The 15,377-nt window shown below is 48.5% G+C and overlaps 2 protein-coding genes across 2 annotated transcripts in view; one reads left to right on the top strand and one right to left on the bottom strand.

Moving 5' to 3' along the window:
* The window catches only part of LOC136577984 (uncharacterized), a 1,034,970-nt gene that overhangs the window by 693,197 nt on the left and 326,396 nt on the right, over positions 1-15,377 (top strand). The window lies entirely within an intron of this gene.
* The window catches only part of LOC136577408 (uncharacterized), a 28,145-nt gene continuing 12,815 nt past the window's right edge, over positions 48-15,377 (bottom strand). Inside the window, exons 6-9 of the mRNA XM_066577305.1 lie at positions 14,970-15,275; positions 1,843-2,190; positions 227-312; positions 48-89 (exon numbers count right to left, since the gene is read on the bottom strand). Of these exons, the coding sequence (XP_066433402.1) occupies positions 48-89; positions 227-312; positions 1,843-2,190; positions 14,970-15,275 (782 nt within the window). The remainder of the gene's footprint in view (positions 90-226; positions 313-1,842; positions 2,191-14,969; positions 15,276-15,377) is intronic.

The following is a 15,377-nucleotide window of genomic DNA, read 5'->3' as shown; positions in this document are numbered from 1 at the left end:
ACAGGAGGGCCTGTAGAGGGCCAGATACAGGACTTCTATTGTGAGGGTTAACCGGGGTGTGGTACAGGAACTACATAAAAGGCCAGTTCCTGCCAAGAAGAGACAGAGTGAGAACCAGCACAGAGGAGTGAGGTGCTGCAGGCTGGTGGCCTGAAAAGACTAGAGGTTAACAGGGTGACGCCCCTAACCTCAAACACCCAGGTGGGGTGTGCTTATATGGACTTACGGACTTTATTCTATGAAGGAGTGCATATTGGGACTCTGTGTCTACTATTTTGTTTATGCTGTGAATAAATGCCTGCAGGCGCCAGTCTTAAAGAGAAACCATGTTTTATTTTAATCATAATCTCTGCAGACTGTCTTGGACATTTATTGGTGGAGCTCTGGTTGTCTTCATATAGTAATTCAATGGGTCCCCTCCTGTCCATTGTATCTGTGGCCCATGAATTCTGCTGTAAAGCGCATCTCTAAATGCTGTTAAGTGAAACTCAGGCAAAATGGCCGCCCCCTAAGTCATGTAGAGGAGAATTAATAAAAAAAGAACAAAAATCTACAATCAGAAGATAAACAGATTTAAAAAATTGAATATGCTTTACTACTGTCAGGACAGTGTCCGGGATATGGGGGTCCCTGAGATATCCCGCAACCCCTGTCCCTGCCTACTTGCCCACCTGGGCTAACCCCCAGGGCGACAACTGGGCGGCGGTCCCTACCCTCACTAGGGAATCGGGACACGGGAAGACAAACAGACACTGAAGACAAACAAACGGTAGAGTGGTCAGACAATCCGGGTCGGCAGCAGGAGGGTACGCAGTACAGAGGGGAAGGCAAAACGTAGTCAAGGTCCAAAAAGCAGAGGTCAGGAAAGCCGGGGTCACAAAGAGCAGTCAGAAATAGCGCGGGTGCAGCTGGAGAACCAAACTAACACTGGCAAGGGCTGGAAGGGAAACACACACTTTTAAATGCTGTCAGAGCTCCCGCCCCAACAGCTGATTGGGGAGCCTGACAGCAGCAGGGCAATCAAGGAGGTGCTGGGGACACGCCCCCAGCCTTGCAGAACAGACCGTTACCAGGGAAGCCAGCTAGGTAGTCAAGTAACTAGAGAAGCACCTGCTGCCTCCCTAGCAACCCGGCGGTGACCAGTTTTACAGCAGCCCAGGGAGATTACTAGAACCGGGGCTCCCCTGCGCCGCACTCCTGTAATCCGGGTGGCATGACTGGTGGTGCGGGCACGGCGGCTGCTAGAATTGCTGGTTCTGACAACTACATTGTTTTAATTAGTAAAATAATTTAGGTGATACATTCTCTAAGAATTTTAGGGAACATCTAAGCTCAATAACTACACTTTTTAAAATACTATCATTAAGGGTCCTTTCACCCGGGCAAAATTTTCTGCATTCTGCCGCTGTAAATCTCGCACCACTCTACTGGGATTGTGATACAGAATAAAAATTGTTTAAATCAATCTGTAATTCTGCACCAAAATCTGCAGCTAACCCTCAGGATTTTGATACAGAGTTCGCAGGATATGTGACTGCTGCAGCCAATCACTAGCTACCTACAGAAGGTCACTGCTGTGGCCAGTGATTGGAGGCAGCAGTCACAGGTCATGGTCAGCAACAACTAGGAAGGACAGAGTCGTAGAGAAACAATTGTAAGCCATGGGAAAACCCCTTTAAGGAAGAAGTGGCTAAAACCAGAGAAACATATTACATAGGAAAAATTTTTTTTGATTAACCTTTTTCTATTTTATAGAGTGAGGGTATATCCTAGTGATATAAGACAGTAATAGCCCATCAATCATTATAACTGGAGGCCTGTAATGCCGTAAAACTGTCTTACTGGTGTCTCGCTGCTGCACTATCTTGGCCTCGATTGGTTTTTCCAGACAAGGGTGATCCACTCTGCAGATAAACACTACATCATCTTCTGCCAAGAGGGATTTCTTCAGAGACAGACAAGACGTCGTTGTGAAAGTCTTCTTGCCCGTCCGGCTGGATACAATATTTGGGATTGTATATTTCTCAGATTCTGTAACTTCTATGAACTCTGGACAATCTTTCTTCTTCTGAAGCCACTTGACAGTCAGCGCGTCAGGAAAGTAATCGGACACCAAGGACTTGAAAAGAATCGTATCACCCTGGATAACACGTTCTATAGAGTCTACAATCTGGGGACGCCAAGGGAGATCTGCAATACAAAAGGAATTGTAAAAAACCCTAAAACATAAGAGATTGGTGTAATGAGTGAGAGGTGTGATGAATAGTGGAGAAGTAACAGTTCAGTACAATGTTATGAAGAATGGTGCCACCAAGTGTGGAAAGTGGATGCCTACAGGGAAAAAAGTGAAGGATGCGAAAGTTAAAAAAAGGGAAATACTTTCTAAGAGTCTATTCACACGTGGTGGTCAAACTGTTACCAACTAAAAAAAAGAAAACACAGCAAAATCCACAAAATGATTAGACAACATGTGATTAGACCCCAGGGTCCCTTTCACATGACGTATTTTTGACAAATTCCATGCTGAAATCTGCATTAGACTGCACGCCAGTTTAGCATCGGATTGGTTACTATTAGAGATGAGCGAGCACTAAAATGCTCGGGTGCTCGTTACTCGGGACGAACTTTTCGCGATGCTCGAGGGTTCGTTTCGAGTAACGAACCCCATTGAAGTCAATGGGCGACCCGAGCATTTTTGTATTTCGCCGATGCTCGCTAAGGTTTCCTTGTGTGAAAATCTGGGCAATTCAAGAAAGTGATGGGAACGACACAGCAACGGATAGGGCAGACGAGGGGCTACATGTTGGGCTGCATCTCAAGTTCACAGGTCCCACTATTAAGCCACAATAGCGGCAAGAGTGCCCCCCCCCTCCCAAAAACTTTTACTTCTGAAAAGCCCTCATTAGCATGGCATACCTTAGCTAAGCACCACACTACCTCCAACAAAGCACAATCACTGCCTGCATGACACTCCGCTGCCACTTCTCGTGGGTTACATGCTGCCCAACCCCCCCCCCCTCCCCCCCACAGCGCACACCAAAGTGTCCCTGCGCAGCCTTCAGCTGCCCTCATGCCACACCACCCTCATGTCTATTTAGAAGTGCGTCTGCCATGAGGAGGAACCGCAGGCACACACTGCAGAGGGGTTGGCACGGCTAGGCAGCGACCCTCTTTAAAAGGGGCGGGGCGATAGCCCACAATGCTGTACAGAAGCAATGAGAAATAGAATCATGTGCCACCGCCATCAGGAGCTGCACACGTGGGCATAGCAATGGGGAACCTATGTGCCACACACTATTCATTCTGTCAAGGTGTCTCTGCATGCCCCAGTCAGACCGGGCTTTTTAATTCATAGACACAGGCAGGTACAACTCCCTATTGTGAAGTCCCTGTCGACCGACAGCATGGGTGGCTCCCTGGAACCCACCGGCGATACACAAAAATATCCAATTGCATTGCCCAACACAGCTGAGGTAGTAATGTCGTGCTTAATGCAGGTGGGCTTCGGCCCACACTGCATGCCCCAGTCAGACTGGGGTTCTTTACAAGTGGAAACAGATGCATTTATAATTCCCTGTGGACCCACAGCATGGGTGGGTGCCAGGAAGCCACCGGCGGTACATAAATATATCCCATTGCATTGCCCATCACAGCTGAGGTAATGTCATGTTTAATGCAAGTGGGCTTCGGCCCACACTGCATGCCCCAGTCAGACTGGGGCTCTTTAGAAGTGGACACATGTAGTTACAACTCCGTGTGGACCCACGGCATGGGTGGCTCCCTGGAACCCACCGGCGGTACATAAATATATCCCATTGCAGTGCCCAACACAGCTGATGTAACGTCAGCTGTAATGCAGGTGGGCAAAAAATTAATTGGATTACACTGTAGGCGAGGGCCCACAAAAATTGGTGTACCAACAGTACTAATGTACCTCAGAAAAATTGCCCATGCCCAACCAAGATGGCAGGTGAAACCTATTAATCGCTTTGGTTAATGTGGCTTAAGTGGTAACTAGGCCTGGAGGCAGCCCAGTTTAACAAAAAATTGGTTCAAGTTAAACTTTCAACGCTTTTAAGAGCATTGAAACGTATAAAAATTGTTTAGAAAAATTATATGAGTGAGCCTTGTGGCCCTAAGAAAAATTGCCCGTTCGGCGTGATTACGTGAGGTTTCAGGAGGAGGAGCAGGAGGAGGAATATTATACACAGATTGATGAAGCAGAAATGTCCCCGTTTTGGATGGTGAGAGAGAACGATGCTTCCATCCGCGGGTGCAGCCTACGTATTGCTTAGGTATCGCTGCTGTCCGCTGGTGCAGAAGAGAAGTCTGGGGAAATCCAGGCTTTGTTCATCTTGATGAGTGTAAGCCTGTCGGCACTGTCGGTTGACAGGTGGGTACGCTTATCCGTGATGATTCCCCCAGCCACACTAAACACACTCTCTGACAAGACGCTAGCCGCAGGACAAGCAAGCACCTCCAGGGCATACAGCGCGAGTTCAGGCCACGTGTCCAGCTTCGACACCCAGTAGTTGTAGGAGGCAGAGGCGTCACGGAGGACGGTCGTGCGATCGGCTACGTACTCCCTCACCATCCTTTTACAGTGCTCCCGCCGACTCAGCCGTGACTGGGGAGCGGTGACACAGTCTTGCTGGGGAGCAATAAAGCTGGCAAAGGCCTTGGAGAATGTTCCCCTGCCTGCGCTGTACATGCTGCTTGATCTCTGCGCCTCCCCTGCTACCTGGCCCTCGGAACTGCGCCTTCTGCCACTAGCGCTGTCGGATGGGAAGTTTACCATCAGTTTGTCCACCAGCGCCCTGTGGTATAGCATCATTCTCGAACCCCTTTCCTCTTCGGGAATGAGAGTGCAAAGGCTCTCCTTATACCGTGGGTCGAGCAGTGTGTACACCCAGTAATCCGTAGTGGCCAGAATGCGTGTAACGCGAGGGTCACGAGAAAGGCATCCTAACATGAAGTCAGCCATGTGTGCCAGGGTACCTGTACGCAACACATGGCTGTCCTCACTAGGAAGATCACTTTCAGGATCCTCCTCCTCCTCCTCCTCCTCCTCAGGCCATACACGCTGAAATGATGACAGGCAAGCAGCATGGGTACCGTCAGCAGTGGGCCAAGCTGTCTCTTCCCCCTCCTCCTCATCCTCCTCATGCTCCTCCTCCTCCTCCTGAACGCGCTGAGATATAGACAGGAGGGTGCTCTGACTATCCAGCGACATACTGTCTTCCCCCGGCTCTGTTTCCGAGCGCAAAGCGTCTGCCTTTATGCTTTGCAGGGAACTTCTCAAGATGCATAGCAGAGGAATGGTGACGCTAATGATTGCAGCATGGCCGCTCACCACCTGGGTAGACTCCTCAAATTTTCCAAGGACCTGGCAGATGGCTGCCAACCAGGGCCACTCTTCTGTAAATAATTGAGGAGGCTGACTCACACTGCGCCGCGCAAGTTGGAGTTGGTATTCCACTATAGCTCTACGCTGCTCATAGAGTCTGGCCAACATGTGGAGCGTAGAGTTCCACTGTGTGGGCACGTCGCACAGCAGTCGGTGCACTGGCAGATTAAACCGATGTTGCAGTGTCTGCAGGGTGGCAGCGTGCGTGTGGGATTTGCGGAAATGTGCGCAGAGCTGGCGCACCTTTCCGAGCAGGTATGACAAGTGGGGGTAGCTTTTCAGAAAGCGCTGAACCACCAAATTAAACACATGGGCCAGGCATGGCACGTGCGTGAGGCTGCCGAGCTGCAGAGCCGCCACCAGCTTACGGCCGTTGTCACACACGACCATGCCCGGTTGGAGGCTCAGCGGCGCAAGCCAGCGGTCGGTCTGCTATGTCAGACCCTGCAGCAGTTCGTGGGCCGTGTGCCTCTTCTCTCCTAAGCTGAGTAGTTTCAGCACGGCCTGCTGACGCTTGCCCACCGCTGTGCTGCCACGCCGCCTTACACCGACTGCTGGTGACGTGCTGCTGACACATCTTGATTGCGAGACAGAGGTTGCGTTGGAGGAGGAGGAGGAGGAAGGTGCTTTAGTGGAGGAAGCATACACCGCCGCAGATACCACCACCGAGCTGTGGCCCGCAATTCTGGGGGTGGGTAGGACGTGAGCGGTCCCAGGCTCTGACTCTGTCCCAGCCTCCACTAAATTCACCCAATGTGCCGTCAGGGAGATATAGTGGCCCTGCCCGCCTGTGCTTGTCCACATGTCTGTTGTTAAGTTGACCTTGGCATTAACCGCGTTGGTGAGGGCACGTACAATGTTGCGGGAGACGTGGTCGTGCAGGCCTGGGACGGCACATCGGGAAAAGTAGTGGCGACTGGGAACCGAGTAGCGCGGGGCCGCCGCCGCCATCATGCTTTTGAAAGCCTCCATTTCCACAAGCCTATACGGCAGCATCTGCAGGCTGATCAATTTTGCAATGTGCACGTTTAACGCTTGAGCGTGCGGGTGCGTGGCGTCGTACTTGCGCTTGCGCTCAAACTGTGGCGCTAGCGACGTCTGGACGCTACGCTGAGAGACATTGCTGGATGGGGCCGAGGACAGCGGAGGTGAGGGTGTGGGTGCAGGCCAGGAGACGGTAGTGCCTGTGTCCTCAGTGGGGGGTTGGATCTCAGTGGCAGGTTGGGGCACAGGGGGAGAGGCAGTGGTGCAAACCGGAGGCGGTGAACGGGCATCGTCCCACCTTGTGGGGTGCTTGGCCATCATATGCCTGCGCATGCTGTTGGTGGTGCCTCACCAGCTGATCTTGGCGCGACAAAGGTTGCACACCACTGTTCGTCGGTCGTCAGGCGTCTCTGTGAAAAACTGCCACACCGTAGAGCACCTTGACCTGTGCAGGGTGGCATGGCGCGAGGGGGCGCTTTGGGAAACAGTTGGTGGATTATTCGGTCTGGCCCTGCCTCTACCCCTGGCCACCACACTGGCTCGGCCTGTGCCCACACCTTGACTTGGGCCTCCGCGTCCTCGCCCGCGTCCACGTCCTATAGGCCTACCCCTACCCCTCAGCATGGTGTATTACCAGTGATTTGATTTCCCAGGCAGGAAAGAAAGTGGCGCAAGCCTGCAGCCAAAATAGAATTTTTTCCCTTGTTTTTCAAAGGACAAGCCACACTGCGTGTATTCAATGAATACTACTAAGTTTAATAACTGTGTTGCGGCCCTGCAAAACTGTCACAGAACTTTACTGTTGCAGAGTTACTAACTGTGGCAGAGCAGGTATTTCCCAGGCAGGAAAGAAATTGGCGCAAGGCTGCACTCAACCGTAGCTGGTTGCGTCTGATTTTTTTACGTTCTCCACGCAGCACACACGTACCCAGAGCCCTGACGGCTGTCAGAGGCAGGGCAAATATACTTTTTTCCCTTTTGTTTAAAAGGATAGGCCCACTGCGTCTATTCACTGAATAATAATTTTAATAACTGTGTTGCGGCCCTGCAAAACTGTCACAGAACTTTACTGTTGCAGAGTTACTAACTGTGGCAGAGCAGGTATTTCCCAGGCAGGAAAGAAATTGGCGCAAGGCTGCACTCAACCGTAGCTGGTTGCGTCTGATTTTTTCTGAACGTTCAGCGCACAGCACACACGTACACAGAGCCCTGAGTACTGTCAGAGGCAGGCCAAATAGAATTTTTTCCCTGCTTTTTACAAGGAACACCCACACTGCGTGTATTCAATGAATACTAAGTTTAATAACTGTGTTGTGGCCCTGCCAATTTGTCCCAGAACTGCAGTGATGCAAAGTAATTCGCTACCTACAGCAGATCAGGGATTTCCCATGCAGGAAAAAAATTGCCGCACGCCTGCGGTAAAACGTAGCTGACTGCGTCTGATTTTTTCTGAACGTTCAGCGCACAGCACACACGTACACAGAGCCCTGAGTACTGTCAGAGGCAGGCCAAATAGAATTTTTTCCCTGCTTTTTACAAGGAACACCCACACTGCGTGTATTCAATGAATAATGTATGTCTTCTGGCCCTGCCTACACAATTCTATCCCTGTAGTATTAATGCCGGGTGCAATGCTCTGCACAGCCGGTTTTGAGAAGAAAAAAAAATATGCAACACTGCTAACAGCAGCCTGGACAGTACTGCACACGGATAGATGTGGCCCTAGAAAGGACCGTTGGGGTTCTTGAAGCCTACACTAACTCCTAACACTCTCCCTGCCTAACCCCCACTTCTGTCCCTATTGCAGGGCGCAATGCTCTGCAGATCCAATTTTGGAAAAAAAAAAAAAAATACTGTGCTAACACAGTACTGCACACTAGTAGATGTGGCCCTAAGAAGGGCCGTTGGGGTTCTTGAAGCCTACACTAACTCCTAACGCTCTCCCTACAGCAGCTCCAGCACGATAGTACTTTCCCTCAGCTAAGTCACAAGGCATGTGTGGCGAGCCGCGGGAGGGGCCGATTTTTATACTCGGGTGACATCTGATCTTTCCAGCCACTCACAGCAGGGGGGTGGTATAGGGCTTGAACGTCACAGGGGGAAGTTGTAATGCCTTCCCTGTCTTTCAATTGGCCAGAAAAGCGCGCTAACGTCTCAGAGAGGAAACTGAAAGTAACCGGAACACCGCGTGGTACTCGTTACGAGTAACGAGCATCCCGAACACCCTAATATTCGCACGAATATCAAGCTCGGACGAGTACGTTCGCTCATCTCTAGTTACTATGGAAAGCTCGGCCACAGATGTTTCCAAACATGGATTTTGAAATCTGCATCATGGAAATAAACATGTCAATTCTTGTTAAAATTTTGAATGGGGCAAAACCCGTGCGTGGATCCACCTGTAAGGCTGTGGCATAAATGCGAGGCTCAGCCTTTGGTTTCTTCCATGGATTAAGCGTCAGATCCGCATTAGAAAACTCAGCTATGGAACTGACAGTTAACTGCTTGATATCGGGTCTATTTTTTCCTCTAACCCTTTGAGTGGCACGCCTGGAAATATTCCGGGACGAGCTCCACGGCCCATAGCAACATAGCCCAGAAGATTTCCAAGCTATGTTTCACTATGGGACCTGCAGAGCACAATGCCATAAGTTGTGTCATTGTGCTCTGCCTGCATACACCCACAGAGAACACTACAGGACTTTAAAAAAAGAAACAGGACGATATAGCCGATCTGCCGGAAACTTCCCGCTTTTTTTAAACTCCTGCACTGCTTTGTTTACAGGTTGCCACAGAGACAATCGGCTTGTCAGAAGCCGGCCGATGGTCTCCGTGGCAGGTTAAGGGCTGGTGTTCGGCTGTCAGAGGATAGCCGGGCACCAGCTCTTACACAGCAGAGAATGGAGAAAACCTCCGATCTCTGCTGTGTTAACTCTTTACATGCCGCGGTCTATGCGACCACAGCCTGTAAGGTTCTGACAGAGGGAGGGGGCTCCCTGTGTCAGAGGATAGCCGGGCACAAGCTCTGACACAGCAGAGAATGGAGAAAACCTCCGATCTCTGCTGTTTAACCCTTTACATGCCATGGTCTATGCGACCGCAGTATGTAAAGGGCTGACAGCATCAGACCATGCAATGTGATCAGAGGGTCCTGATGGGTCTCTGTGGAAGTCCCCTAAAGGGACAAGAATTTTTTTTTAAAAGTAGAAAAATTATAAATAAAAACACCTTTCTCCCTTTACTTTGTAAGAAATTGAAAACAAAAATTACGCATGTAGTATCGTAATGACCCAGAAAAGGAAGTTAGTACAAACTCCTTCATTTAATCATCGACATCGCTGCATGAGGGCTTGTTTTTTGCGGAACGGGTTGTATTTTTCAATGGTGCAATTTAAAGTACCATATAATGTACTGAAAAACTTTTTCAAAATTCTAAGTGGAGAAAAATGAAAAAAAAAATGACATTCCGACATCTTTCAGTGCATTTTGTTTCTATGACAATCAAACTGCAACAAAAATGACTTGATTATATGGGTCAGTACGATTACTACAATACCAAGCTTGTATAGTTTTTTTTTTTTTTTTTTACTGTAGTACTTGTATTTTTTTTCAAAGACATTTAATTTTTTTAAATTATTTTCTGCTGCATCTTTTGTGCTCAATAACTTTATTTTTTCATCGACGTACTTGAGCAAGGGCTCATTTTTTGCGGAATGTCCTGTAGTTTAAGCTAGTACCAATTCGGAATACATACAGCTTTTTTATCGCTTTTTATTGCGTTTTTTCTGGGAGACAGGGTGACTGAAAAAGTGCATTTTGGGCGTTCTTTTTTTTTTTGGACTATGTTCACCGTGTGGGGTATATAATGCACTACTCTGATAGATCGGACTTTTATGAACGCGGTAATACCAAATATGTATTTTTCTTTTATAATTTAGATTTTTTTATTATAGACATGGCAAAAGGAGGGTGATTTAAACTTTTATTACTTTTTTTTTTACAATAAATAAAAAAACTTTATTGATCTTTTTCTTACTTTTTTTTTTAAAGTTCCCCCGGGGGACCACAACTAGCGATGCTTTGATCGCTCCTGCAGTGTGACGTAATGCTTTACGATTGCAGTTATTGACTGCGGGTGTCAGCTGTATGAAGAGAGGTTACGCCGCGATCTCTCTTTATGCATACTCAGACGCTGCAGGACATAAATATATTTAAGTCCTGGAACAGGAAGAGGTTAATCTGCAGGGTGCACAGCATGGGAAAAAAATGAAAACGTGGCAAAAATAGCTAATTTAGCCTACAAAAAAAAAACGGAATAGAAAGTGATCAAAATTCTGCACAGATCAATAAATGGTACTAATAAAAAGTACAACTCATCCTGCAAAATAAAAACCCTTCCACGGCTCCGCTGATAAAAAAAAATATAAAATGCTAGGGGTCTTTGAATGCACCGATAAAAATATATATATTTTTTTTAAACTGTGAAAAAGTAGCAAAAAAAGAAAAACTATTATAAATTGGTTTGGGCGTAATCGTACTGGCCTATAGAATTAGTTTAATATATTATTTATGCTGCTCACAGAATGCAGTGAAAAATAAAAATAATAAACTATTTAAATTGCCATTTTCTTATTAATTATAACTTGGGTGTATTTTCAAGCTTCCTCAAAATTCTGAAAAATCATACTGCATCCTCAAAAATCCTGAAAATTCATGCAAAGGCTTATTTTCAGGGTAGGTCTTACTTTCAGGGAAACAGGGTATCTGTCTGGGATGATTTAGTGAATCCTGCACGGAGTAGGGGGTTGGACCCGATGACCATGGAGGTCCCTTCCAACTCTAAAAACAATGACTCATAGAATGGTACATTGTTTTCTGGCAATTGAGATATGTGAGGTCTTGCTTTTTGCGGGAAGAGAATGTAGTATTTTTTTTTTTTATTACAAATTTTTGAGGTACCGTATATTCCGGCGTATAAGATGACCTTTTAACCCCGAAAAATCTGCTCTGCAGTCGCTGGGTATACAGTACTCACCTCCCATGGTGTTCTGCGGCGCTGCTGCAGGCTGTCGCTCCCTCCTCCTCGACGACAGAGCATTGCTTTCTGGATGCGGGGCTTGAAATCCCCGCCTCCAGAAAGCTAATGCTGTGATTGGCTAACTTAGGCGGCATCAGCCAATCACAGCCATTCAATGACATTATTGAATGGTTGTGATTGGCTAACGCAGTGCCAGCTTTCATTGGCTGATGCCGCCTTAATTGCTCTTAAGTAGCTCAGTAGCTACTTAATAGTTTATGCAAAATGATCACTCAAAGCTGTCACTCCAACTGTTGTTTGAGAGATCATCGCTCCGTGTAAATGGGCCTTAATAGGCAGAGCTCAGGGCCATTTACACACGGTGATTATCAAACGAATGTGTACGATAATCGTTGTGTCTGAATGCACAGCCATTGTGCACTATTAGTTTATAGATCACTGGTTGCTCATGTTTAACCAGCATGGATCGTCGAGCGTAAACGCTCAGCACGTCACATAGAATGAAGAGCCAAGCGAGAAGCCAGCGGTGAATTGTCTAAACCAGACCTGGGCCACATCCGGCCCGCTGAATAGCTCGGACCGGCCCGCAAAGAGTGTCCTGGTGACTCACCAATGAGTCCGGTGTCAGCAACGGGAAGCAGCGAAACTATGGGAAGTGACGTCAGACGCCAGTAGCAGCGCGCCGAGGCAGAGGCACGAGCGGGGGTCTGAGGGAGACATCGGACCAGCGGAGGAGCCGATACCGGCGCCCGAAGGTGACAGGAGCCGGCAGGAGGAGTGCAGAAGCGGAGCGGGTCTCGGAGCAGCAGCAGGAGGGCAGAGTGACAGGTGGAGTGAGCGGCCGCCGAAGCAGAAGCAGGTGCGGGGGCAGCAAACAGAGACCGGCAGTAGCGGAGGGGACCAGCGGAGGGGACCAGAACGGAGCAGCTGAGACAGGAGGGCAGAGTGAGCTGATAAGTATCTACCTCTACCTCTGTGTGTGTTTGTGAGCTGTGAGTCTTCTGTGTATCTGGTTAATTGTGTCTTCTGAGTGTGTGTGTGTCTGGGGGTCTAAGTGTTTGTGAGGGGGGGAAAAATAAAAATAAAAAAAATTTTGTGAGCGCGTGTCAGCGGGTAAGCGTTTGCGCGAGAGCGGCAGCGAGTGAGCGGTTGCAGCAGCGTGTGAGCAGTTGCAGCAGCGGGTCAGCGGTTGCAGCAGCGATTGAAGCAGCGGGTGAGCGGTTATAGCAGGGTGTGAGCGGTTGCAGCAGCGGGTCAGCAGTTGCAGCAGCGGTTGCAGCAGCGGGTCAGCGGTTATAGCAGGGTGTGAGAGGTTGCAGCAGCGGGTCAGCGGTTGAGCGGTTGCAGCAGCGCGTGAGCGGAGTGTGAACAAGTCTATCTTCACTACTTCCACAAGTAAATTGTAGATCCCCATTAGGATGAGCTCCATGCCTGAGTGCCAGGATGCTCGTTGCGGACCTTGGGGAGTGCCAGGACAATCGTTCCACGCTCGTCATTGGTAAGTGTCAGGACTTTTCCCTTTGCATTGTAATTAGAATAATAATACTAATAATATTCACTTTTTAATTCATTCATTTTCAATGGCGGCCGTATTCTGGCCGCAAATCGGGCGGCTGGAATACGGCCCCATTAAGGCAATGTGCATGGAGCCTTCGTATGTTGGTCTGGCCCTCTAAAACCATTCCAATTTCTCATGTGGCCCCATGGGAAAATTAATTGCCCACCCCTGGTCTAAACACTCTGCACAAACGCTACCAATCTAGCGGTGAGGTTAGCGCTTGTGTAGTCATTTAGACCAGTGTTTCTCAACTCCAGTCCTCAGCCCCCACAACAGGTCAAGTTTTTATTATATCCTATAGCAAGAACACCTGAGGCAATGTCTGAGGCACCGACAACTACATCACCTGTGCAACACTGAGGAAATTCTTAAAACATGACCTGTTGGCGGTCATCTTGAGGTTTACCTCCTTTAAACCTACATATACGTACATATTTTGAAGCCCATTACGTCAGTAAAAAGGCATATTGTGGTCACTAATTAAGCGGTGTGAATATGCCCTTAAAAAAAATTAAGGGTCAGTTTTAAGCATGTCCATAAATCAGTGATTCAGGTACACACTGCTTCTACCTTCCCATCGAGTTATATGCAGGAACACTTGAGACTGAAGGGCCTTTTACACGACCCAAAAATTAGGCAAAAAAGTTCACCTGAATGTTCCTCTGCCTGATCGTTTGGCTGTGCAAAAAGAGAAGTTATTAGCCAAGAAATGAGCAAATGCTTGCTTTCCACCGAATGAAACTTTTATAAGAGTAAAAATGCCTGGCTAGCTGTACATTTCCCTACTTAAGGCTGCATTCCCACGAACATATATTGGCTTGGTTTTCATGCCGAGCCGATATACGTCGTCCTCATGTGCAGGGGGGAGAGGATGGAAGAGCCAGGAGCAGGAACTGAGCTCCCGCCCCGTCTCTGCCTCCTCTCCACCCCTCTGCACTATTTGCAATGAAAGGGGGTGGATAGAGGGCGGGGCTAAGTTCCGAGAATTAACCCCGCCCCCATCCCGCCTCTCCCCATTGCAAATAGTGCAGAGGGGCGGAGAGGAGGCAGAGAGGGGGCGAAAGCTCAGTGCCTGCTCCTGGCTCTTCCATCCTCCCCCCCCCCCCCTGCACACGAGGACAACGTATATCGGCTCGGCGTAAAAACCGAGCCGATATACGTTCGTGTGAATTCACCCTAAGGGCGCATTCAGACGACCGTATATCAGCTGGGTTTTCACGCCCTCTTTGCAGGGGGAAGAGGCTGAAAGAGGCGGGAGCAGTGCACTGAGCTCCCGCCCCCTATCTGCCCCTCGCCACTATTTGCAATGGGAGGGGGCGGGAGCTCAGTGCACTGCTTCCGGCTCTTCTAGCCTCCTCCCCCTGCAGAGAGGGATGCCGTATATCGGCTGGGCGTGAAAACCCAGCCGATATACAGTCGTTTGAATGCGCCCCAAGATGGGAGATGTGCGATTGAACAATGACAGCTCTGTGGGGACAGACGATTTTAACAATTATTACTACCCTGATAGTCTGAGTCAGCCTGTGTGAAGGCCAGTTAGGAAAGCACTGATCTTATTGACTGATGCTCATCTACCGAACCCAATTGTTCCTTGTAAAACGAACCTAAAAGACTAATGGCCCATTTACTAAGGACGATCATCGTTCAGCGTTGTTCAAATTCTCATGCTCCCGTGGCGTTTTGAATGATAGTCATCCTATGTAAATGCATGCAGAGACAGAATGACTAGCCATTTAGTTTTTAATGACTGTCTGCTTGCAATGAATGGAGGTGGGCAGGGGAAGAGCACTCGCCAGCCGCCCCGGCTCCCTGTTGGCCGCGCTTTAAGCGATGCATCAGCACAGGAGCGAGCTTCACTAGGACGCGCTGTCCGGCATAGTTTGCCCGACGGTTCGTCCCATGTAAATGGTGCTTAATTCAATCAGTAGATGTTGGGAATAAAGTAAGGGCCAGTAATGGACTCTGTGGGGATAAGCCTTTACCTTTGGCAGAGATCTCCTTGAATTGAGGGTTGTCCATGGATTCATGCTTCCAAGTAACAGTGACTTTATTCATCGGGTCCTTGAAGAGTTCTCCAGAAACCGTACATTTACTGATGAGGGTAAACGTGCCATCAGGATTCTTCATATCTTCCTCATCGGATGGAATTTTCTCTTTTGACTGACCTCTCTTAGATGTCCAACTGATCTGCAATGGTTGGGGATAAAATCTGACTAAGCTGGCTGACAACTGGACATCTCCTTGGTCGGTAATGGAGAACTGTACCGACTCCATCAACTGAGGTTTAGCTGCAGAAAACAAAATCAATAAGATTTAAAAATTAAAGAGGTTTGCGATGAAAAGAAAAAAAGGTTTGTGGGCAGAAAATGGGCCAAAAAAACAAAAACAAC

This window comes from Eleutherodactylus coqui, chromosome 8 (genome assembly GCF_035609145.1).
Source record: "Eleutherodactylus coqui strain aEleCoq1 chromosome 8, aEleCoq1.hap1, whole genome shotgun sequence".
NCBI classification, from domain to species: domain Eukaryota; kingdom Metazoa; phylum Chordata; class Amphibia; order Anura; family Eleutherodactylidae; genus Eleutherodactylus; species Eleutherodactylus coqui.
The sequence above is the reverse complement of the archived record's forward strand: the minus strand, read 5'-3'. Positions and strand labels throughout refer to the sequence as shown.